This window comes from Giraffa tippelskirchi, chromosome 6 (assembly GCF_054371585.1).
Source record: "Giraffa tippelskirchi isolate mGirTip1 chromosome 6, T2T-mGirTip1v1.2.pri, whole genome shotgun sequence".
Taxonomy (NCBI): Eukaryota; Metazoa; Chordata; class Mammalia; order Artiodactyla; family Giraffidae; genus Giraffa; species Giraffa tippelskirchi.
In genome coordinates, this window is record NC_137280.1 from 157557292 (window position 1) to 157584528 (window position 27237).

At 33.3% G+C, this 27237-nt stretch overlaps 1 protein-coding gene across 33 annotated transcripts in view; it reads left to right on the forward strand.

The window, feature by feature from the left end:
* RASA1 (RAS p21 protein activator 1) overlaps nt 1-27237 on the forward strand; it is a 112266-nt gene that overhangs the window by 58535 nt on the left and 26494 nt on the right. For 10 of the 33 annotated variants that reach the window (XR_014057575.1, XR_014057576.1, XR_014057573.1 and 7 more), the window contains exons 2-11: nt 624-776; nt 1739-1878; nt 2465-2531; nt 6282-6399; nt 9497-9528; nt 13528-13580; nt 15714-15864; nt 17605-17683; nt 25254-25374; nt 25994-26150. Coding sequence is in view for 18 of the 33 variants with exons in the window: in XM_081503936.1 (XP_081360062.1) it covers nt 624-776; nt 1739-1878; nt 2465-2531; nt 6282-6399; nt 9497-9528; nt 13528-13580; nt 15714-15864; nt 17605-17683; nt 25254-25374; nt 25994-26150 (1071 nt within the window). In the remaining 15 variants the exon portion in view is untranslated. Of the gene's footprint in view, nt 1-623; nt 777-1738; nt 1879-2460; nt 2532-6281; nt 6400-9496; nt 9529-13527; nt 13581-15713; nt 15865-17604; nt 17684-25253; nt 25375-25993; nt 26151-27237 lie in introns of all 33 variants that reach the window. The other 23 variants (XR_014057571.1, XR_014057572.1, XR_014057569.1 and 20 more) reach the window with 3 other exon arrangements.

Below are 27237 nucleotides of genomic sequence, written 5' to 3' on the forward strand. Positions count from 1 at the left end.
AGATTGATAGTGTGGATGATGCTAGGGTTGTAGCCAGTCATTTAAGCAGATCATCTAGTAGTATGGTAGGTAGAAGATAGTTAAATTGAGAGCAGGAAAATAAAAGAGATAAAGGTATTATTTATTTTCCACCTGTTTATTAAATTTGAAGAGTTCAAATGTGTGGTAATGGAGTGGATCATCTTAAGACAAAAGGGAACGACCAGCTTCCTATTGAAATGGAAAATGAGAATAGTAGCCTTTAGACAGTACCATTTCCCTTTGTCCATCTTACTCTTATTTTTCTAATTGGGCATTTGATTGTAAGAAGTGTTTGTATCTTGAACAGCTAGACAGTCCTGGGGGTTCGAGAGATGGGCAGAAATAGAAGAGGTGAATATGTGAGGTGTTTAGTTAAGCCTGAGCGTATAGAACAGATTAAAAAATGAGTAAATGAGTTCATTATTTTTGAGAGACTGGGAAATTAAAAATAATTGAGTTAAAATTGGAATGAATGTTTCAGAGTAAAATGTAAATGTTTGTTACATGTAGGTATGCAAAGTCTGTCGTAGTATGTTTTTCAACTACCAATAGTAATTTTATGGTTTCTGTTTTTATTCTAATGTTTTAACTTTCTTTCTTAGGTGGTATCATGGAAAACTTGATAGAACTATAGCAGAAGAACGCCTCAGGCAGGCAGGGAAGTCCGGCAGTTACCTTATAAGAGAGAGTGATCGGAGGCCAGGGTCCTTTGTACTTTCCTTTCTTAGCCAGACGAATGTTGTCAACCATTTTAGGTAAGTCTTTATTCCTATTATGAGGCTACATCCTATAGCTGTTTTGCTGTAGTATTCATAAATATACCCGCTTTAGTGACATTTAAATAATGGATAAAGAAATGTGTTTTCACTTAAATGATTTAATCAGTGTTTTAGGAGAGATATTATTAATGCTTACATTTTTGTTTAAAAATAGTATTATCGGACTTTTTTGTGCTGATCATAAATATAGTAACTGCTTTTAAAGTACAGAGAATTACAAAGAAACTTTGGTAAAGCAGAAATAAAGGAAATGTATACTTTCAGATCACTGAGTAATAGAAAATGCAGAAACTGTATTTGAAAAGTGCCCTTTACTTCATTTTACCTTCTCTGTTCTGAAACTCTTTCCAGACATTCATTCAGTTAAACAGGTATCTGGATTTTCAAGTACAGCTATAAAAGTCTGTATCAATATGTTTACATATACTATTGTCTTTGATTTCATTTTTATGGGAGATGTTGAAAAAAATCATCTAGTGCCTGTAAAGTTAAATGATGAAATGTTTGTATACCCTTAATTTTTAGATTTTAAAATAGGCTTTAAAAGTACTATCATCACACATGTGGAATGTGAAATTATTATACTCTAAATATTTCAAGAACTCTGTAAGCTACTTTTAGCCTAAGAAAATTATTAAAATTGCTCTTTTGTCTTAAATAGGGAAAGTAAGGAGAGGTGTCTGAGGATGGATTTATAAATATTTTAATGAATTAAGTAAGTTTATAAGTCAGATATGTATTTCATTTCAAATGTATGCATATATCTTTTCAAAAAGAAATAGCCTCAAGTAACTTGCATACGGTGAAGGTATTTTAATACAGGAATGAAGGTAAAGGAAAAATATGATAATTACAGATTTCTAATTTCTATGGAACTTGGTCTTAAAAACTGACTATAAAGGTTTTTCTTATATTGTATTTTTTTCCTGTACAAATAGGATTATTGCTATGTGTGGAGATTACTACATTGGTGGAAGACGTTTTTCTTCTCTGTCAGACCTAATAGGTTATTACAGTCATGTTTCCTGTTTGCTTAAAGGAGAGAAACTGCTTTATCCAGTTGCACCGCCAGAGGCAAGTAAAATGTCTTTCAAAACTTTATTATTTTACTTTACTAATAGGATTAGCTTTTGTTCAGTTTCTCGTGATGTTTATTATAATAGAATTCAAGATTTAATTCTGGCTGTAGTGTCAGAGCAAAATTGGCAACTTCTTTTAAAAAGGAGTGATTTTACTTTGTATTTACTAGATTTTTTATCATACTGTATGATGATACCCTAACAAGTATTTCTTAGTAAATGAGGAGTAGTTACTGATATCACAGTACTAATGCTGAAGTTGCTTTAAGATTCTGAAATGTCTTGTGCATCTTTGGAGAAAGGTTACTTTATATATTCTGCAGTTTATTTAAAATTAAGTGATAACTCATAATACCTGATTAAAAACATATTGGTTATACTGTTTAAAGAATTTTTGTAAAAATAAAAACACAACAAGATGAGCATTTCTAGGATTTGGATTTTTAGAGCCCCAGTAAAAAATAGTTTGATCCTAGGATTCTATAATGTGGATTTTTATTGACTTTTTATGTGGACATACCCAATTTGACTTTGACATAGAAAAGTTTTCTTCTGTAAATCAATTTTTTTATGGTTTCTAGCCAGTAGAAGATAGAAGGCGTGTCCGAGCCATTCTCCCTTACACAAAAGTACCAGACACTGATGAAATAAGGTATTTTATAATATATTTTCATTTATAGGCATTTGAAACAGACTTTGAAAATTTGTAGCTCTTGGACTAGGAAGGTTTTGGAAATTGAGGAAATAGCATCCAGCAAAGCATGTCTTTAATGTTAAGTCCATTGTTCCTGTCTCCCTGTGTTGGCTTATCTGTTCAGACTGTGGATTTGCATCAGAGAACCCACAGTGAAGATGACAGGAGAAATAGCTTTTATTAGACTATCTTACAAAGTAAGGAGAGTTCTATTATATTCAGTACTCTATTTTAATTTTTATTGCATGACATTTATGCCTCATCTGTAAATGTTACTCAAGTGATGATTTAATTTTTATTTTATATTATGAGTGAATAATTTTAATTGTTATTAATGGTATAAAACTATAGAACATAGTAAATTTTTTTATTATATAATTTATACAGTTTGGTTTTTTATGTCTGTAGAATTTGATTTATTGTATGAGTTGATAATTATCAAATTTACTATATAATTATCAAATTATCTGTATATTTCTGTAAGCTACCAGCTTTCTGATTTGTTTCTAACTAAAAAAATGTTAAGGCTACTTTGAATAATTACTGGCCCTGAGTTAAAGCTTCTCATGGAAATCAACAGCAGCATTTAAAATATAGTGATAACTTTTGGAAGGTACTAAAAGCCAAAGACAGTAAAACTGTTGGTGCCTTAGCATGAATCAAGACAGTGTAACAAATATATAGTGTTTTTCACTGCCCCACTCTTGCAGTTAAACAAAATCGCTGATTTCACTTAGGACTGTTCTTGGTGAGATACGAAAGCATATTTATTTTATAAATCTCAACCTGTGGCTACATATCTTTTTAATATTTTTGTGATGAGATGGGACGTATTCACAAAGCACCTCTACTGTGTACCAAAGTTCACTGTTTTGAGGAAAAGAGGTACATTGAGAGCTGAACTAGCTACCTTTTTTGTGCACACCATTTTCACTTGAGAGAATAACTGACAGGTTATGGTTATTCAGACTTGAGTATCTGACCTTTTTTTAAGAGGAATAACTGACAGTATTTGTTGCCAATGACAATTTGAGCTTTCAGGGAAAAATTAGAATTTTGGATACTCTATATTTGTCATCAGGAGTTTGACGGCTTCCTAGATACTTCATGACTTTTCTGGCAAGATTGGTGGTGATATTGAAGAATGTGATATTTTGATACTGTATAACATATTTATATCTGGATGGATCTGCATAGCTCAGTGAAACTATTTTCTAAGTGATCGATGCATGATGTTACCAAATTATGGCTGGGCAAAAGATCTACTCAAAGGGTAAAACAGACCAATAGATGTTATTGCAGTGGTACAGAAAGTTCATAGATGTGTAGTTTAAGATTCCACATTATAACCAACTTCCAAGAAAGTACTACTGTTAAGTTTTAGGTTTAATGTCATAGAATATCTATAGCTATCTGAAAGGCTATTAAGGTACTCATCCCTTTCACAGCTACATATTTGTATAAAGCCAGATTTTCCTCATATACTTTAAGCAAAAAAACTATATAGCAACAGATTGAATACAGAAACAGATGGGAGAATCCAATAGTTTTCAGTTAAGCCAGACACGTGCAAAAATGCAAGACAATAATATTCTTACTAAACTTGTAAAAATTATAATTACTTTTTGTATTATGATAATGAGGTATGTTAATATTTTAAAGGAGTTAATAAATATTTTAAAATATTTACATTTTAAACTCTAATATGGTAAACATCAATAGATATATAATTTATGTAAATGAATAAATGAGAAACCTGTTAGGGTATCAGTTTTTAAAAGTGTAAATGGGCCCTGAGAGACCTTTCAAAAGTTGAATACTTTTGATCTAGGAAGGTGAAAATTTAAACACGAATTGGAATGACATAAATATGTATGAAGCTTTGAGTCTTTATAAATTTGTATATACCTGAGAGGGCTTCCTTGGTGGCTCAGACAGTAAAGAGTCTGCCTGTAATGCAGAGATCTGGGTTTAATCCTTTCATTGGCAAGATCCCCTGGAGAAGGAAATGGCAACCTACTCCAATATTCTTGCCTGAAAAATCCCATGAACAGAGGAGCCTGGTGGGCTACAGTCCATAGGGTTGCAAAGAGTCAGACATGACTGAGCAACTAACACACACAAATAACTGAGAAGTGAGTTTTTTGGTTTTTTTTTTTAAGGAAAAACATCTGAAGATTAATAAAATTTAATAAAGCACTTTAACCTGTTTTGAAGAAAAATGCAAAATAATACATAATGAATCTTAGGATCATGTTATGTTATCTTACTAGGTGCTTTTTCTTTTCCTTTTTTTTGCATCATAAAAAGTTGGTAGTATAACAGCAATAAAAGAAGTAAACAACTTAAAAAAAAAAAAAACTCTTCCGACTGCATTTGACCAAAAATGAAACACGACATTTCTCATTTCTCTTTGACTTCTTGTCCATATGCACTCCCTTTTTACTTACTCATGATTATTTTCTTAATGTATCTATTTGGTTCTGGAAAAGAACAATTTATTTGGCTAAGTGGTTATGTCTGCCACCTTTCAGCTAGTAAAATATTGGTCACTGTTAAGACCTTTAGAATCAAGGTAGAATGCAGTATTCTGTGCTTATTCAGAAAGAGGGTATTTCCAGCGTGATGTACAATTTTTATTCTTGAATTACTCCAAGTAACAATGAAGCTTCAGATAGTCTAGAGAAATCAAAGTTTTCAAAAACACGAGAGAGATTTACTTACTACCACTTTGGTTTGTATATTAAGTTTGCATATTTGGTTTGAATATTAAGACTGAAAGGAAAATTGATTAAATAAATACATATATATGGCAGATAAAGATATAGATAAAGGGTCAGTGGCAGCATCCAGTCAATCTTAAAATCTTAATCACTCAAAAGCATTTGTTCAAGCCTAAAAGGAAAAGTTCAAGGAATTACTAATGGGTTTTATATTGATGAAATACATTAACAATTTTTTACTTCTGTGATTGGGTAAAGATTGAAAACATCTAGATGCCAATGAAAATAAACTATATTGTGTGTGTGTATATGTATATATATATGTGTATATATATCCCTCCACTTGGATATTGATAACACAAAAAACATGCATGCATTTTCATACCCCTTGGTTCCAGTTTTGGAGAAAGTGTGCTGTACTTGTTTCACCATGGATAGCTGAGTTAATTAAATAACCCCCCCCCTTTTTTTTTATGAGAGAAATGTTGGTTTCATAAGCATCTGTGTGATAAGGCTAATTATGCTTATTTAAAATAAACTTTTTATAAAGTAACCTGTGTATGTGGAATGAGTTAATGTTTATGTTTATAATTTTAGTTTAAACTACTTCTGAAAGAGTAATAACATTGAAACTTAAATTTTAAAGTTAAGTTTTCTTGTAGTTACACCCTCAAAGCTGTAATATATGTATAATTACTGTCCACATAAATTCCAGTTTGAGTCTAATGATGATACAGTGATATAGATAGTACAGTTACCATTATTAAACCCATTTTACATATGATGAAATTAAGATTCAGATTTATAAGTATCTTCAAAGTTTTACATGTAAATGATGACAGAAACAGAACAAAAATCTACGGTATTTGACTTTAACCCCTTGCATTTTTATAGTATTATCTCTGTGATGTGGTATATGATCACATAAATTTCCATGTTTCAAAATTTCATTTAATTTTGATAACTTCATAATTACTATTTTCAGTTTCTTAAAAGGAGATATGTTCATTGTTCATAACGAATTAGAAGATGGATGGATGTGGGTTACAAATCTAAGAACAGATGAACAAGGTCTTATTGTTGAAGACTTAGTAGAAGAGGTGGTAAGTTTTATTTTTTCTTCTCCTTCTTAGAATTTTAAGTACTTCTTAAATTTGAAACTTGTCCATAATCAGGGAAATCAGCTATAGATATATTTCTTTTATAAAAAACCTTAATTCATAAGTGCAAGTAATTTTTCATTAAAATGCATTTACAGTTGGTAAATGCTATTTATTTGTAAAGAGCACATCCAAGTTAACCACATCATTCTGTAGCTGCCAATTTTCAGAAAGTTTTCATGAGTTTCTAAGAATTAAAAGTGTATTAACGTTTGTGCTTGTTTGTATCCATTTTTAAAAGTCTTCTTGGTGTTCCTCATAAATGATGTTATGTCAGACTGACCGTGGAATCTCAAATGGTTGCACATGTTTGCTTTCAAATTCTTTATCTCCCAAATATATGTATAATATTCTAGTAACCTTGGAGAAATTTCGTTACAGTACACATATATTATCACATGGTTTTATATTTTGAATATTTGGCTTGTTTTCAGTGTCATCACAAAGGACATTGTCAGCAGTCTTAGACACAGTATAAATAATTGTACGTATGCATTTTTAGATAGCATTCAACCGGCATTTGCACTTCAAATACAGTATTCAGTATCACTGAAACATATTAAACTTTGTATTATAGTTTTGGAATTCACTCATTTGGATTTGTCCAGCAGGATGGAATGGTTTTCTGTTATTCTTTCCATAACCTTCAGAGTGACTATTTTTAAATTATGCCTTGAACCTGGTAATATGCTGAAACCTGTGCTCTGATTATTGTTCCAGGAGGACGGCAGTGGAGAATATTTTTCTTTGCTATTAATTCTCTTGTCTGCCTATTCTGGCAGCCAGATCTTGATATGTAGAAGTAAAACATACTGAGGAAAAGTGGGAAGAGTTGAGGAAATGGTATGATATGTTCCATACTCATAGTCACATCGTTACTTAGGTAGAAGAGTTGGGATTAGAACTAAGGCCTAGATTAGAATTCTGTATTCTACAGCAGAAGAGGTATTTATTCTCTATGGGCGAAGGGTGTTCAAACTGAAGAATCTTACTATCTAGGTTAGTTTTACTAAAAAGTTTCTTCGTAGTATGTTGAATTTTCTTCCTGCTGTAACACACCTACCCTCATTATGCTGATTATTTAAAGGAATTGAAAGTATAGTTAAACTTTTCTTTCAAGCTCTTGGGACTCTGGGTCAAATTTAACAAGACAAATTTTAATAAGGATAAGTGAAAATTATCCGATGAATACAGAAAAAAAAATCCAGTTTGAGATAAGGAGACATGACCAAACATAAAAGGAAAGAAAGAAGTTAACAGCCCAATATGAGTTAACAGTGTGATGTGGCTGTTTAAAATGAATGTGGTCATACTTTGAATTAGTAGTGGAATAATCCCAAATTAAAATTACAGTTTTTCTCCAATATTTAAAATGATTTTTCATAATGGTCTTTATTGGGACATAGTTAATCCTTGAAGGTTGAAGAACCATTTGGTGATTATCTAGAGTTCAGATGTGTGGTTGGTGGTTAGATTTGAGAGATTTTCCACTATACCATTCCAATTTTAATTACCATTTTCCAAACACATTTTTTTCTGTTATGTCTTAATTCTAGAATATAAGCTCACTGAGGATTTTTGTCTCTGATTCAGTGATATGTCACCATTGTCCAGAATAACGCCTTGCAGTAGAGGCAGGCAGTCAGTGTTTGCTGAATGAATGGCTGTCTCTATGCCTGTTCTTTTCTGTCTTCCTTGACACTCCTACCCTGCTAGACTGATTTGTGAAATCGGATTGTCTCTCAGTTCAGCTCAGATGTTGCCTTTTCTTTCAGACAGATTTTATGCTTTCTGAGACTAAATTGTTTCCTCTGTGTTTCCATAGTACCTTGTTAACTTTGTATCCTATTACATTGTAAAGTAAATTTATTCTGTAAAAATCTCATATAGAGATTAACTCCCTGTGGGTAAAATAATGCATTTTGTTTTTATGTCATTTTTTTTTTTAGTGTTTTGTAGTATAGAAGGCATTTAGCAAGTGTTTGATTTTACTTTGGTTAGATATTTGAGTGAGGACCAAATTGAGAGGTATTAATAAATCTACATATACTTAGTCCCTTTTTCTATTCTTGCCTTTATTATTCAATGGAAACTTGATGCCACAGTATACTGGCTGGGTGTTAGGACTACAATTCAACAGATATTCAGTGAAAATTATATGCCCAGCTTTGTGCTAGTGGTTTGGTGGTAGTTGGTGTTAACAAAGAATGACTAAGGTCTTAAGATGTTTATAGCCATGATAATGAAATTAATATCACCCAGTATATCTTAAATAATAGCAGTATCTAATAGAGTAAGGTAAAGTTCAAGAAATGATAAAAGAAAGATGTCTTTTCTATTCAGAGTAAAAGTTCATATTTATGTTTTAGGGACGCCGTGTTATAGAGTAGGCACTGTGAGAGATCCTGCCTACACAGTTTAGGTTTTAACTAATAGCTAGGAAAGTAGTGAGTAGGAAGGGCCTTCTAAGTAAAAAAGAATAAACTACGGTGGTGGGAGAATGTAGATTAGCAAAGAGGCAGTTTATGTGCCTCTGTATCCCATGGTTATGGTTATTGTTATGGTATATAGATACCTAAAGAGAAATGAGACAGGAAACGTAGACTTGAGTCATATGATAAAGGATTCTGGTTGTAAAGTGAGGAATTGTAGGCAGTAGAGAGTGTTAAAGGTCTTGTTTTTAAAATTTGTTTATTTTTGTTTCGTTTGGTGTTTCTTAATGCAGGGCGGAGTTGAAGTTGAAACTGATGAATCCATATTGGAGTGGTGTGGGGCACAGAGGAGGTTATACTAGTTGGGCTACTGTTAATAGTTTAAGAAAAGGAAGGAAAAGCGCCTGGATTAGAATAATCACAGAGAGAGAGGACTAAGGGGAAGAGTTTGGAAAAGACTTTTCATAAACAGAAACACCTTTTCCTGTATATACATAAATAAATATGAAGGTCACGGTGTAGATATATTTGAAGATACAATTTTATTAATTTTATCAAAAATATATTAATAGTTACATAAAATACTGTCTTAATGTCTTCCCCTTTAGGGCCGGGAAGAAGATCCACATGAAGGCAAAATGTAAGTTTGTGTTAATTATTAAAAGGAAAAAATATACTGTACAATTACTAACTGGGAAACTTTGATCTAAAAATGTTTTAGAAGAAAAGTGATATTTTTTTAGCTGATTTAAAAATTTATTTTTATTTGACTCAAGAATTGATTTCTATTTTCTTAAGGACCTAGTGATAATGAAGGTGGCTTATACCTACATACAGCTCTTAGATCATCAAACTAACAACTTTTTGATTAACAGTAAACAGTTCATTAATAACATTATGAATATCGTAATTCCTCACACTTTGTTTTCTTGTTGATTACTTCATAGTATTTCATTTTGTTGCCATATCTTTTATGTACTTTATGGTTCAGTCTTTGTTTTTTTAAAGTCAGAGAACTTTCCCCAGAATTACAATTCTTTACCATATTAATAAGATTCTGCAAGGACTTTGTTTTTATAATTTTTTTAAGGCTGATTTTAAGTATCTTATAAGGGCTGATTCAAAGGCCAGGTATTCCTACACTTACTGCTTGCCACATTCTTCCGTTATTAGTTGCTCTTACAGGGCGTCATTCCACATGGGGTTTCAGCTGTGCTCTAATTTATTAGTGTCCTTGAAGATCTAAGTACCCTGCTCATCCCATTTGATATTTATTTGTATATATGTTTTCTTTTAAAGACCTTACCTCTTAATCCCAATTCTGTTTTACTCATATTATTGTAACTGTTAATCTTCTAATATGTTTTCAGTGGAATACTTTTTCTTACCTTCCTGTTGGCAATTATGGGTAGCACTGAAGACTTGCTTCTCAAGTGTTTGTTTATTCTGTTCTAACCTTTAGAACATGAAAACATTAAGCCAAATACCATGCTTTCAGTTATCTAATTTAGTGTCCACTCTTCTTTAAGTGAAGCATGAGATATTTTCTGAGTTCATTTTCCTTATTGTTCTATGTAGCTGCTAAGGTAGGCTCCATCAGTGAGATTGTACTTTGTTGATTGTACTAGTTTGAGGTCTTCTCACTACCTATGTGAGGAGTTACAAATTCTAATTATTGTTGGAGGATGCATACAGATAATGAAAGCAGATGAACTGAGTCAAGTGTATGTATTCCCATTTTTCTCAAATTACAATAATCTTAATCTTTCTTATTTTCCCTCTTTAATAGCAATTAAGGTACATGGAACTATTTCCCTACTGTAATTTCTATTACGGTATTTCCCTACTGTAATTTTTTATATACTGCAAATGTGATAAATGGAAACTAACATTCATTCTTTGTAGTAGGGAAGGCTAGGAAGTCAATGGCTTCCCAGGTGGCTCTGGGTGAAGAATCTGCCTGCAATGCAGGAGACGTGGGTTTAATCCCTGGGTCAGGAAGATCCCCTGGAGGAGGAAATGGCAACCCACTCCAGTATTCTTGCCTGGAGAATCCCATGAACAGAGGAGCCCAGTGGGCCATAGTCCATAGGGTCGCTAAGAGTCGGACATGATTGAAGCGACTGAGCACACACATACACACAGGAAGTCAAAACTAGCAAATGTTTGCCTGCAGGGAGGTGCATGCACTAATTGATGTGTCAAAGTTTAGGGGTCTAGTGTTAACGAAAGCCTCCTGATTTCCAAGAGAAGTGAGAAATGTAGATTTTTATCTCTATTAAAATAATACATGGATTCTTTTTAAAAAGGGGAAAAAAAGAGGTCAAATACCAGTAAATATCTAAGGCTATGTCCAGTTTTCTAAGTGTAAACTGTAACTCCCACTTGCATTGGGAAGTTTTTTTTATAATTTATAATTTTTTAATAATATCATTTTGATTTTTCCATTTTCTGAACTTCATAATTTTCTACTCATTTGGTATTTAGCATAAGATAAATTTGCATTGTTGGTTTATTTTATGTATTTGTCAGCTCCCTGTAACTTCTTAAGATGTTGACTGGCAGTAGAGCATCCTCATGAACATCTTGGAGTGCTCTTTGAGACTAAACAAATGGTATAACTAGCTGTATTCCTTTGATGTAATGATCATCTCCCAGTTGGTTTTGCTTGACACTTCAGTTTCCTCAAATCCTTTCTTCCAACAGCTAGAACACCTAACACATGTATCTGACTGTATTACTTTGTCACTTAAAATTCTGGTCTGATTTTCTACCTTAGCAGAGTCTGAAAAGTTCTTCTGATCCAGCCCTTGTTTCCTTACAAGTCCTATCTCTTGTCATTTTTAGTTTTATATCGTCCTCTTCAGCTTGTAGATCTTCAAATGTGTATCACTGTTTTTTCTCCTTTGCTCAAGCTACTTCCTAGGCCAGAATCCCCCTGTTGTGTTGGTTAATGCCTATTCTTACTTAGAGACTTAACTCATTTATCACTCTTGCCAGCAAGTCTTCTGTTATCTTCTCCCTTATACACCCTACAGAACTGGTGCTCTGTTATTCCCAAAATGCCCTTCGCATGTACCTATCCCAGGGCTTTATTATACTTTCTACATTCTTTTTATAGTCATACAATATTTATGTTCCTTTTTCTTAACTAAAATGAGGTCTTCCCTAAGGTCACAGACCCATTTTCCTATTACTGGTAAAAACCATGTGCTTGAAATAGATTCATTTTACATATAGGTAGTAAATCCCTGAGTGAGGATCTGATCTAATTGTCTCAGAAAGCAGTATTGCCGATTTGTTGTATAAACGCCATTTGTTGCCCACCACCTCTCTGCACCCCACCCCACCCCACCCCTGCCTTTGTATTCCCCTTTTCTCTTTTATTCTAGTTATAGAAATATAGAATAGGCCTCCGAGGTCATCTAATCAGCTCTCCCCTAGAATACAGAAATCTTGTTCTGGCATTGTCATAAATGGTCATTTCAGCCGTACTTGAATGCAATATGGAACTTTATTACCTTTTAGGGCAACCTGGACAACTCCAGATGTTGTATACTTGTTTTACATTATTCATAATTAGCATTGGGAGCTTCAGGGAATCTGAATTAGTGAGTTAATTGTTAGAATAAAATTAAAAAGAGAATTTAAAAGTTTAACATTTTATTCATGTGAAGAGATAAAAATCCAGTTTTATTTTATACTCTGACTAGTAATAATGTGGATAATTTAAAACAGTGGTGAACAGCTTCTAAACTTGTAACATTGGATTTTAGGGCATTTATATGTCTTAATTTTATAGTATTTTACTTTCCAACTTGTTCTTTTCAGTCATGATTAAAAATAATTGTAGACCTGAGAATATATTGTCAGCTTGGTATTAACATACATGTGTTAATTGGCAAGATAATAGTCCTTCAGGTACATGAGAGATTTGAACTACTTTAATTACTAGTAATTAATTTTTTAAACCCAGATGTATCATTTTATTTTGAGGTAAATTATTTAAATACTTTAGTTATTATATGCAGTAGATTTTGGCTATAATGCCTTTTATAACATTTTCTAAAGTCTTAAGTATCAATATAAAATATTCTAGCAATCTGATATGATAAGCCATTAGCTCAAACAGATATCTACTCTTCTCATCACTCAATCTTATTTTCTGGCTTTCTGTAAAGTAGCAGTCCACCACATTGATTGAAAAGGGAGAACTTTCAGGGAAATTCACTTTGAGAGAAGTATGAGAAAATTAATTGACTAATCTTTTTTTGGGCAGTTTTGGTGGGCTCTACCTGTACCACTCCCCACTCCTAATGAAAAAAAAGAATACTAGCTATCATAATAATTTGTCATTATCAGAATTAAAATAAATGCTGTTTGTTGTATTGGTAATTAATATGGAAATTGTAGTTCATACTAGACGGCCTATAGTTTTTCTATATTTTGTTGAACTTAGAGATGTTTACAAAGTGTAGTAATAAATGTCAAAGGAATGAGGTGATTTGATCAATTGCAGTACATTTATTTCATTATGTCAGCTGAATTAAACTTAACTATATTGTGTTAGTTATTTAGTTTTGATTTAGTTAACAGCAAAAAAGATTTTTTGATTTACATATTTTATTCTCTTTTTAAGATGGTTCCATGGGAAAATTTCCAAACAAGAAGCTTATAATTTACTAATGACAGGTACTTGTATATTCACTTTACTTTTCTAATGTTATTTAAAAAGAATAAAACACTTATCATTTGTTTTGCCTTTAGCATTCATTTGATTTTTATGCATACTGTAATTTCTCACCCTGCACAGAGAAGTTGGTATTTTTTAGTTGAAAACATACATGTAGTATAAAAGTCAGTGCACAGTGTGTTTTCTTTCTGGACCAGGCCCCTACAGTCTTCCTTAGAAGCAGTGCCAGATGAGTTTTTTCCTGTATTTCAGAAGTTTTCTGTCTGTGTGTGCCTTCCTTCCTTACCGCGATGTACACCTTTATACATACCTCCCCACACATTCTCACAGGAACATGCAACACACTTTTTTCATTTTAATACATATTTTGGGAGATTATTCCATATCTGCATATTTAAAATTTCATTCTTTTTAATGACCATAAACTTTCCATTGTGTAAACACCATAATTTATCATCAGTCTCCTATAGAGCAGTATTATGTTTTCATTTTCTTGTTGTTTACGTGCAGCAAATGTTCTTGAATTTATCTTTATACACTTGTAGAATTATACATTCGGGCCTTAATGAAAATATAGTGGTTTTAGCATTTCATAAAACTGTTGTTACAGAGATAGGCAAAATAAAAATTGAATGTATTGTGGGTTTATTATTTAAAAGAAAAAGTATTCCATCATTCATCCTAACTAAAACTTAAGACTGAATTTAATTACCAAATATGTCTTCAGTAAGCCATACTTTAGAAGGACTTCAGGCAAGTTTAAGTAATAACCTGTAATTTATAAGTCTTAGTTCTTTAAAAAAAAAAGACCAGAGTTCAGTAGTTTCTGTATACAGTGAATAAACCACTGATTATTTAAAACTGTTGTCTGAATTACTATTCAAGCCATGAGACATTACATTTAATTTAATTAATACCTTGTTCTTCTGAAACATTTGAGGCAGTTTTATTAAGTACTCAATTATATTGTGAGGATATAGGTTAGAAATAAAGAACATGATAATGCCATATGGTAGTAACAGATGAATGCTAAACCAAAATGACATCTGCTTTCAAAGTGGCACCAAAATATTTATTTTAATGAATTTACTGAATTTTGAATGTAGCTTATATTTTTGAATTTGCACCAAATACCTGAGGCACTCACTGTTGTTTTAGGCATGTAAATTCTTTAAAAAAGAACTAAACTTAATTTTCTTAAATTAGTTTTTCTTTGGGTCATGGGCTCTTTTAAGAGTCTGGTGATCTCCTGCCCTGAAAAGTACACATAAGTACTTGCATGCACAATTTTGCAATAGTTCCTATTCTTTGTATTGAACATAAAACTACTTGGTAGTAAGTGACTTGGCTTGATGATTGAAACTATTAGTAACTTACAGAAAAACATCTGATATTTTAAGTTTTCATTGTGCTTTCCCAAAAGCAATCAAGTTCTGATCTTTCCTATGTCATTAAGACTTAAACAGAGAAAAGGTAGCAAAGCATCTTAGTGGTATGAGTCATTGCTAATTGCAGATGTCAAAAAGACTTCTCTGAAATTAATATGAAAATACCTGATATATGATAATTTGCTGCTTATGATTTTTAAGATCGTGGCTTTTAAATGAAATATAGTGCATGTGTATTAATTTTGATTACATACACAAATATTTCAGTTGTTTTCATCTACCTTTATAAGTTTTTGCTACTATTTTATTACAATTATGACTTTTTAATGTTTAATCAGAAGTATTAAGTACAGAGTATGCTAAAGTAAAATTCAATTTAACTGTTTTTTGACTTTTCTTATTATGGGGTTTGCAAACAGTGTAGCGGTTTTAGCCAGTACCCCCTACCTGTGGTTACAGTATTCTTTCCAAGTTATGACAGATGAATATATTATTAACCAGAAGTCATTGCTGCAAACTTCTGCCCTGTATTTTTATGTAGTAAAGACAAGTAACATCAAGGGTGGTTGTGACTCATAAACAGAAAATACAAAAAATAATTGCCTTAAGATTTTTTATTATAAAACAAGTAGCTGGTGAAAATTTGTATATGATTTTGAATGTAATTTGTAATTATACTACTTAACTCTTTTTGTTTTTTAATTTGATAATTAGGGAATAAAACTAACAGATTAATTTTTACAGTCGGTCAAGTCTGCAGTTTTCTTGTGAGGCCGTCAGATAATACTCCTGGGGACTATTCACTTTATTTTCGGACCAGTGAAAATATTCAGCGGTTTAAAATATGTCCAACACCAAACAATCAGTTTATGATGGGAGGCCGGTATTATAACAGGTAAGTTGGGAGAAATTTATAGTTATCTTTTACTTTTGGTGAAAATAGTTGAAATATCATAAATAATAGTTTACCAGAATCAAAATTATATAAAAGTTTCTGACTCTGTAATATTTGAAATTATAAGACATTTAATGTAATTTAGTCATCATGTCCAAGGATTTTTTAGACACTGTCAAACATGAATATAAATTAATAATTTATTTATTCTAAAATAATGTATATAATCTTTGATTATTAATGCACAGGTTATTTGCAGCAAATTTGTTAGTAACTTCATACATTATCTGTAGGACAACAGAACATCTAATATAAGAAAAGAAAATATATTAGTCTTTTATCAGTGAGACATTTTAATAGGAAAAAAAGTTAAAGAATGACCTAAGACTTACTAATAATGTTACCCAACAATATTAGGTTGTTCCCAAGCTGGTATTTATTTGTAATTGTTGGTTCCTACTTTTCACCTTTAAAATTCTTTGCTTGTCTCATTCCCCTCACCCTATCATGTTAAATGCTGTCTGTCTCTGGTATTTAGTTCATATTCATTTGTACTTATTTTATTAATTTTTTCAAGTCTTCTGTTTTACTTTTTAACATAATTTATATTTAATTTGAAATAATTTTATAGTATAGCAAAGATATTTTATCATCAGTGATAAATACGTGTGTGTGTGTATGTATACACATATGTATCTCCAAAGATAAAAGATAAATATATTTCAACTATTCTTTCAGTAGGAAGAACTATGAAAAAAAGTGATGAATATAGATCCAGTTATATATAAATTATACACCTATGTGTGCATAAAACAGTTATTGGATCAGTAGGAAAAACATGAAAAAATCAAGTGATAAATTAAGATGTTTTGAGAAATGTTGCCTAGCTGTCACTAAAGCATCCTTTCCTCTAGTGTATTACAGGAAAGTTAAAAATTCTAGGTTTTACCTATTTAGGACAGTAAAATGGCAAACAGTATAGAGAAACATTTTTATACTTAGAAAAACTCATGTTAAAGTTTGTGTTAAAATACATTATATAATATCAGTTTATTTTCAGTTTTTTATTTGTAATATTTTCCAAATATTAATATTTTATAGCATTTTTATCAAATTCATCAATAAGCCTTTCCTGCTGTAGCTGTAATCCTACATATAAGATTAGCTCCTGGTCTTCCTTCCTTCCTCCTTCCCTCTCCACTCCTTTCTTCCTTCCTCCCTCTCTTTTTTGTTTCTGCTTTCACCTGCTATTTGTCTTATGACTCCATCTTATTATTATAAAAGCAGAATATGTAAATATGATAACTTTTGATAAATTATCAATGATAATTTATCATTTGGATGATAAAAATTCTTAAGTTTAACCTGAACTCACTACTTGCTAAATAAATGTGATTTGTCTGTCATTTCTTGCTCAATCTCTCAGATATTTTTGTTTTTTAAAAAAAGTAGATTTTAAATCCTTTCCTCACATACAGTCATGCTTGGAGTGTGTGTGTGTAAAATTGAAATCTCTGAGTCAAGTATTGCTGACCTGTAAATCAATATTAGGAACATTCTTGATTTTCTAAAGTAATATGACTGTAATGATCATATATTCTATTAATATATTCTAGCTATATACTTTGGAAAAAAACTTGCAAACAGATAATCCTTGCTAACAAGGTTTGTGTGTATTTTTAAGATTTGCAATTTTTATGAGACAAATTATGTCAGTGTTAGTAATTTTTATTTTAACAGCATTGGGGACATCATAGATCACTATCGAAAAGAACAAATTGTTGAAGGGTATTATCTTAAGGAACCTGTACCCATGCAGGTCAGTGTTGTTTTTCTTTTTGCAGTAATCAGCTTTTTAATTTAAAATGCTTTTTTGGTGATATGGTTATGCACACATCCATGCATTTGAAATTGGATAAAATTTAAAACTGCTGATTATTCAGCTTCTTTCAGAAAGTGAATATTTGTAAGAGACTCTCTTAGGTTTTTATGTTGGTTCTAAATAGTTAGGAAGCCCTTGGTGGCTTTTTGAGAGTAGAAGGAGTGGTGGGGACAGAAGCCAAGTTGCACTGGGTCAAGGAGTGAGTTTGTTGGAGGCAAAAGTGGAGACATCAAGGATAAATCACAGCCAGGTTTATCTAGGTGAGCTTAGGAAGTAAAGAAAAGAAAAAACAGTAGCTAGAAGATGATGTAGGTCAAAAAGGGGTTTAAACTTTTAACTTCTTTGTTTTATTTGCCCGTAGTTTTATGGTGAGAGAGTTTTGAGCATGTGTGTACTTCAGAACGGTGAGTGGTGGGTGAGGGATGCGGTAGTGGCAGCACCCCATGTGCAAGATCCTAGAGAAGGCAAGAGTGACTGAAATCCAGAACATAAGAAGGAATGGCCTTGAACGAGAGCTCCTGCTGAATGCTAGTTGCTTAATGCCTAGGTGATTGATTAGCTTCTGTATCTTGCCCATACTTCCTAAAGTGTGGTGGGTAAAGGGTTGTAGCAGGGTAAGTAAAAGGTACTTCAAAAGAGTGATTAAGAATTTTCCTATGTGGAAAATGGGGGTGGTGAATTTCCCGGGATGTAAAGAAGGGTGGTGAGGGGTTTTGGGTCCCTGCTAAACTTGCACGGTGATTTGTAGTGTCTTGAGCGTCTCATTATTTCGTCCTAACAAATTAGTTTATGATGGTTAGAGCCAAGTATTAATCGCTGATTAAGAGAGAAACATTATTCTGATGCTTAATATAAATTTAAGAATCATCTTGTCACATTTTAATATAATCTTGCTTCATTTCCTCATGCTTTCCTGATAGATGGAAGGTTCATGAGGGCAGTTTTGTATTGTGTTTCCAGTGCTTTGTTGTGATCTCCATGTCAGTTTCTTCCTCTTTGCCTTTCTGAATCCTGCAAGTTTACATCTCAAGTTGCACTTCCTTGTTGACAGCTTCCTAATATCTGTAGTTAGCAGTCATGTACCACTTTTGTTGGGGCTTCTTTGGTGCCTCAGATGATAAAGAATCTGCCTGCAATGTAGGAGACCCAGGTTCTATCCCTGGGTTGGAAAGATCCCTGGAGGAGGGCATGGCAACCCACTCCAGCATCCTTCTGGAGCGTCCCATGGGCAGAGGCTACAGTCCATGGAGTCGCAAAGAGTCAGATACGACTGAGTGACTAACACACACGCACACGCAACCCCTTTGTTGGCATTTCTGGCAGACTCTGCCTGACTTTCTTCTACGTAGTATGGGATGTGCTTTCTAGAAACCACTGCTTAGAATCTTTTTATTGGATCAGAGGTGCCTCTACCTACAATTGATGGATCCTGCCACTCACTTTCGTTGCTGTATTCTGCATTCTAATTCAGATTGGCTGTTTGAGTGAAAAAATTTATTTGCTCACAAGTCATGCACGCATTTTTCCCGTCCTAAATTTGTCTTATTAGAATTTTCTAACTAAATTTTTTATAGTTTGAAAAATAAGTAGCATTTGACATTTAGTAAAATTTAATACTAAAATTATAAGATAGTTTTAAAACTTACTTCAAATATACATTGTGCCTTATTCTTGTGTTACTGTTTCATAACTGAACAAACCTCCAAGTATTATCATTTGCAAAAGTGCCTATAATGCTTTCAGTACTTCAGAAATAACTGATGCTGATTATAGAGCAATTTGATTACTTCATAGAAACCATTAAATGCTATTTGAAGTCAGTTATTTTGGGCCTGAAGTAAAAGTAGTTTACAGAAAAATTTGAGAATCATAACACTTACCTGTCCTTCCCAGAAGGATTCTAACTGTTAGAGAACCCAAAGGCTAGTAATGTCTTTTTATTATTGTAAAAGTGATGAGCTAACAGAATCAGCTCATTCCCCCTAAGGTACCCTGCATATCCCTACTCAGGGTAAGATGCTGAAAGAGAAAGCACAGTGGTCTTTTACTTGGAACTAACACTTCTTGAGACAGATACTAGAAGAAAGGAGGAGCCTTTTGAACACTATTTTAGACACCGTGTCTTACAGGTATTAATTTATTTGACTTTTTAAACAATTTGATGAGGTTGATTCTGTAATTATGCCCATTTTACAGATAGGAAAACTGGGACCAGAGAAGGTAAGTAAATTATTTAAAGCATCAAGTCATCCTTGACTCTTCTTTTTGTCTCTTACACTCTGTATCCAAACTGTCAGGATCATCATGCTGTCTCTGCCTTCAAAATATATATAGAATTTAACCATCACCAGAAATATTTTGGGCCTGGAGTAAAAGTATGTTCCATTAGAAGTTTGAGAAATGCAACACTTACCTATCTTTCCCAGCAGGATTCTAACTATTAGAGAATGTCATCTCTTTGTTTCTACCCGCTTCTGGCCCCAACCCCCCTTTAAAACTGTACCGCAGTCAGAGGGATCCATTTAAAATGTGAGTCAGACCATTTAATGCCTGTTTAATGTTAAGAGGTGGTCTACATTTCATCCAGAGTAAAAGCCAGAGTCCCTGCAATAGCCTGCAGGACCCCAGTGCAGTGTCCCGTGGTCCTCTGAAGTCTTCCTAGCATCCTTCTCTCTCACTCATCTCCACTCACACTGGCTTCTCTGCTATTTTAAAAAAATATGTCAGGATCTTTGCTGCATTAGGATTTTTGCTCCAGCTGTTCACTCTGCCCAAAATGACTTTCCTTCAAATATCCACTTGCCTCATTCTTTTACTTCTTTCAAATTTTGCTTAAATATTAGCTTCACAATTGAGACCTACTTGTACATATTATTTATTGCTGCTGCTTGCCCTACCCTGTAGAGCGATTACCACCTATTAACATACAATTCAATTTGCTTACTCATTATGTTTATTATCTCTTTCCATCATTGGAATGTGAGTTCCTTGAGGGTAAGGATCTTTGATTTATTCACCAATGTATCTCAAGAACTACAACACTGGCACTCAAAGAACTTTTATTGAATTCATTTATCAAATGAGTTTTATTAGCCATTATCTGAGAAAGGCAGGATTTACAACTGAAGTAGGAGCCTGCACACCTAACCTCTGTGCAAAAACTTGCTTCAGTGGTTGTTAAGACGCTCACCAATCAGATAATCTGCTTCCCTTTGGGAGGAATGTATAAGACTTCCTTCTCCAGAACTTTGAGAAAGAGTCGACTAGGACGCCTTCCCTCCCGTCCTCTAGTAACTTACTGAAACGTGGAATGTGAAGTTGTGTCCCTGCCTGTAGTGTCTTCTAATGTAGGTGTTGTAGATCAGTTGACCAGCCTTTATGTTAAACAGGAAAGATTTATATAATCCTGAAACCAGGTATTTAAATCCAAATATCAGTGTTGTAATGTCTTAAATGAGTGAGTGAAAGTCGCTCAGTCGTGTCCGACTCTTTGTGACCCCAAGGACTAGCCTGCCAGGCTTCTCTGTCCGTGGAATTCTCCAGGCAAGAATACTTGAGCGGGTTGCCATTTCCTTCTTCAGGGGATCTTCCTGACTCAGGGATCGAAGCTGGGTCTCCTGCATTGCAGGCGGTCTTGACTGACCGAGTCACCAGGTAGACTACAAATATGCCCCATTCTGTACTGAAGAGTAAATATTATCACTACTGTAATAAAGACTGATAAGTACAAATCTATACAACTAAGGACATAGTCATCACTATTTATCATCTGGGTGCAGTGTATCTTGTAATATTTTTTATTGTCTTGGTCATTTTCTGAATAATTTGTAGGAGTAAGAATGAAGGTTTAGTACAAAAAAACTTGATTAGCAATTTAATAATAAATGCAGTAAAAGTTCTGTATTTCCTTGGTTATAAAGGCTTGTTCCTGAAATAGAAGGCAGCTAACTGTTATCCACTGTCACGTAAGGACCTGAATCATATCCATCTTGTAAACCCTAATTTCAGATACATCTTTTATAATAGTTCTTGCTTATAATTCCTCTGGTTCTTCTCACATTTTTACTGTCAAAATGCAGCACTGATTCTAGATTTTAAATATATTTCAGCTGTGTTCTAGTTTGATTCTTTCTTGTTCTTGCAACATCAGCTGTAATACTTTGGAAAACTTTGTTTCATAATTTTGTTGAATAGTACAGTCTTCTTTACTCTATAAGTGTAATATATTTTTATGTTTAGATTTATAAACATCAATTAGAATGATCAATATGGTTAATTTTTAAATTTCTACATTATATGTTTCCTTCCAGTAACCTTTAAATGCAAAATACCTTTGTCCATTTATAAGCCATATTGAGTAAATCTTGATGCAAATCATAAAAGTTTTAAGAATCTTCATTTTCTGTTAGCAAACAGGTTCATCTAGATTTCTTGTCACAAATTATTGCATGATGTCCTTCCTGTTGAATCACTAACTAGATGAGTGCACCATATTTCCTTTATTTCCCTAGCAATATAGCATTTACTCAGCACATTCTTGAGTTTGAGAAAATTCATCAAGGATATTACCATATCAAGAATTATAGTCTGAGACTTGCCTTAATCAAAATCAATTTTATCATCACAGTAGATCACAGAGTATTGATGTTGCTTTGCATTCATCATCTGATTCCTTTTATAATTGTGAAACATCTTTGTCAGTTTTTTCTTTTTGCTAACATGGGCAGAAAATGAAGAATTCTGAATTTTTATCTGCACTCAGTGAAAACTAATAAACAGATAACAAAGATGGCCTATTTTTTAAAGATGCTGCAATAGTTGGCAACACAGTAAAAGTGCCAAAGGTGATGCAATAGAGTTGATTTATTTCACTGTTGCATCAGCCTCTAGGCCAAAGGTTGGCAGACTTTTCTGTAAAGGACCAGATAATAAATATTTTCGATTTTGTGGGCCATTCAGTCTCTGCCTCAGTTATTTAAACTGCCTTTGTAGTGAAGCAACAACACACAGTATGTAAAGGAATGACCATGGCTGTGTTCCGATAAAACTCTACGTCCAAAAGCAGGCAGTGGGCTGGATTTGGTCCATGTGCCATGGTTTGGCATTCTCTTCAGCATACTTGAGTATAATTGTTGAGTCATGATGAAATGGTTCCTAGGATGATAAAATAGCAGAGTGTTTCAAGATGTAGGAAAAAATAGGATTCATGAAAATTCTATAACATATCTTAGATATAAAAGGATCAGCTGGATCCATGAGTCTCTTAAGAAAAAGTCATAAAATATTAATTCTTGCCAGCAATAGCTGTTCAAACAAGAAACTAAAAACTAAAATTGGATCCATTGGACTATGATGGTAATATTAAAGATTGACTTCTTTGGGGAAGATCATTATAAAGGCACTTGTATATTTATATTCTTCCTGACATCCTAATTCTTTTACTGTAGGGGGTTGTGGGGATGTAGCAGTTAAGATACATGCCTTCTATAGCTCAGTGTCATAAAATCATGCAGTGAACCCCACGGGATTACGGAAAAGGTGGAGTTACGGGTACAACACTGAAAAGCGTCATCAGTGACACATAAAGATAAGAAACTAGTAACAATTAGTTTTTATATGTGCTAAATGAGTAAGAAATATTTAACTACTAGGTTGGTGCAAATGTAATTGCGGTTTTGGACCATGAATTTTATATCGTTAGAGCTAGGCTCAAGTACATCTTTATTAATCAAAGTAGGAGCCATTACAATCAACACATTTTTGCCAATGAGAAATAAGTTTGTTTATTCCTGTAGCATAAAAACCATACTTCAGGATTCAGCGAACTCTTGGAAAGCATTTTCTGCATCCTACTGGTTGTGGAAGCGTTTTCCCTGCAAAAAGTTGTCAGAGATGCTTGAAGACGTGGTAGTCATTTGGTGAGAGGTCAGGTGAATATGGCGGATGAGGCAAAACTTCATACCCCAATTTGTTCAACTTTGAAGTGTTGGTTGTGCAACGTGCGGTAGGCCATTCTTGTGGAGAAGAATTGGACCCTTTCTGTTGACCAGTGCCAGCTGTAGGCATTGCAGTTTTTGGTGCAGCTCATCAAATTGCTGAACATACTTCTCAGATGTAATGGTTTTGCCAGGATACAGAAAGCTGTAGTGGATCAGACCAGCAGCAGACCACCAAACACTGACCGTGACGGCTTTTTGGTGCAGGTTTGGCTTGGGAAGTGTTTTGGAGCTTCTTCTCACTCTAGCCACTGAGCTGATTGTATAAAACCCAGTTTCGTTGCACATCACAGTCTGATAAGAGAAATGGTTCATTGTCATGTAGAATAAGAGAAGATGATACCACAAAATGATTTTGATTTTCAGTCAGCTTATGAGGAACCCACTTAATGGAGATTTTTCACCTTTCCCAATTTGCTTCAAATGATGAATACCGTAGAATGATTGACATGCGTTCTTAAGCAGCTTCTCCTGTAGTTGTAAGAGGATCAGCTTCAATGATTGCTCTCAATTGGTCGTTGTCAATTGACTATGGCCAGCCACCGTGCTCTTCATCTTCAAGGTTCTCATCTACTTTGCGAAACCTCTTGAACCACCCTTGCACTGTATGTTCATGTTCCTGGGCCAAATGTGTTGTTTATGTTGCAAGTTGTCTCTGCTGCTTTACAATGCATTTGAACGCGAATAAAAAATAGCTCGAATTTGCTGTTTGTCTTAACATCATTTCCATAGTCTAAAAACTAAATAGCAAATAATAAGTCATTAGCAAAAAAGCATAAAGCGAGAAATACACATTAAAATGATGTATAACATAACCACATTTATTTAAGAATGTATTCCAAAATCAAATGGTAAAGTTCAACAGTGCAAAAACAGCAATTACTCTCGCACCAAGTAGTACAATAAATAAGGCACTTTACCTTGAAAAAGGCCTGAAGTTTTCTTGTGGAAGAGGCCATCAGAAGGGTTGTAAATAGTGCGAAGTGGTACAAGGAGGACTATTTCAAATCAGACACATTAAGACGCCAGATGTGGCTGGATGAGTATGGCTTATAACACTCAGTGAATCTGGGGAGGCCGTTAGGCTTTTGGGATCTATTTTGCATATTCCTAGGCATCTCATTTCAGCTGGGTGCAGCTTTCTGCATTCACTTAGAGTTTCTAGAGGATGTAATTGTGCATAAGCAAACATGAATTTGCTTTATGCTCAAATTGGTTCAAATCTATCAGTTATGCTGGGACAAATGCATGTTTTCAAAACAGTGTTGCTTTAAAGCACACAAAAAACTGTATTTTAAAAAATAGTTCTTGAGAAATGGTAAGGGTACCTTTTTGAAAATTGGAAAGCAGGATCTCTTAATATATATGTTTACATTACTTTAGATTTTGGTATTAATTTTTTTTTAATGTCTAGACAGACACAATCTGGTTTTTAAGTTGGTAGTTTAGTAGATTTTACTTCATTTCCATCAAGAATTTATGAAATAATGTTAATATTTTTGAAAATTCAGGATCAAGAACAAGTACTCAATGATACAGTGGATGGCAAGGAAATTTATAATACAATTCGTCGTAAAACAAAGGATGCCTTTTATAAAAACATTGTTAAAAAAGGTTATCTTCTTAAAAAAGGTGAGTGTAAACTTTTAAGACTAAAGATTCAGCTTCAGTATTTTGCTATTAACATTTAATAGAAACATTGTAAGTATTGGGCATAAATCTTATCATTGAGATATGAATTTAATAACTTGGCATCTGATTCTTGGTCCCCTGGTCTCTTGTCTGTCCATAACTTTTTTTTAAGCAAAAATTCTTATTGACATTTATCACATTCATGGTATTGATGTTTCTATTTTATATATTTGCCTCAGTTTGGCATTAAGAAATGTGGGGGATGAGGGGTGCATGACTAGTAGAAGAGATTGTTTTTCCTTATGACCAGAAAAGAATTAATGCTAAGTAAGAATTTTAACGATTTATTGTAATGAAATCTCTAAATACACTGTTAAGTTACCCTTGTCACTTACCTTGTGGTTCATTAAAACAAGGAATATAACAAAATATTTTTCTACAGATAGATTACAGACATTTTCTCATTTTTTAAGGATTGGTATTATTGAAGCTTTGGGAATAAAAATTGAAATATGAAATATATTTGACTTTTTTTAAGCAAATGATCATTTTTATGACTATCGGTGATTTTATAGTTCATTATTTGGTTAAGAGAAAACAATTTGTTGTTTTTTAACAGGAAAGGGAAAAAGGTGGAAAAATTTATATTTTATCTTAGAGGGCAGTGATGCCCAACTTATTTATTTTGAAAGTGAAAAACGAGCTACAAAACCAAAAGGATTAATAGATCTCAGCGTGTGTTCTGTCTATGTTGTTCATGATAGTCTCTTTGGCAGGTAAGAAATTGGTTTCCTATTTCTTTTTGGAATTGTTTTAATAATAAAATAGTATGTTCAGATCATTTCAAAGTATAGCAAACCAGTTTTGAGAGCCCAAAAATCATCTGAAAATGTCATATTTACTTTCTAGGATACTTTTCTTTCTGTTTTAGACTAACTTATGCATAAAATTGTACTTCCACTATATCAACAGAAATCTATGGATGTCCTGTATTAAGACTTAACTCTGTATGCAGTGAGTTTCCCTGAACTTATTGGCAGTCTTTTGAATGACTTTGATTCTTGTCACCTTTCTCCTATTTTATCACTCTTGGTTAACTCAATGCATCTGATAGTACTAGATCACTCAGTTGTACTATTAACTTGATTCCTAAGAAAGCTGACATTGAGAGACAACTGTAGTATAAAAACAATTATTTCAATAGAAAAGAAGAGAGACTATTTCAGATTTGAAATTAAAACTTTTTTTCTTACATTAATGTTACAGTTTTTAAGAATAAATATAAGTAAATCCTGAACATCACAAGGCAAATTCAGCACTTAATTCCATCTAGATTTTTGTAACAAGGGCCTTTCTTTATATTTCACCATCAGTATTATCAATAAACCTATTTAACCACTTAAAAGATGGACTGATGGACCATCTGTTATGAATCCATTCTAGAGTGTTTTTGGGTATACTTAGCAAGCAGTTTTATTACATATTGCTATGGGGGCTTCCCAGGTGGCACCAGTGGTAAAGAATCTGTCTCCCAATGCAGGAGACACAAGAGATGCTGGTTTGCTTCCTAAGTCAGGAAGATCCCCTGGAGAAGGAAATGGCAACCTACTCCAGTATTCTTGCCTGAAAATCCCGTGGACAGGGGAGCCTCGTGGGCGAACAGTCCATGGGGATGGCAAACAGTCGGACATGACTGGGCGACTGAGTAAGGCACACAGGCATGTTGAATAAAACACAGACAATTACAACAAATTTTTAACGGTTTATTTTCTGTTGCAGGATGGCATTTCTACTAGGCAACTTCAGTTTTTCCTATATAATTTGGGAAAGTTTCAAGAGAAATACCTGTAGAGCGTACAAGCT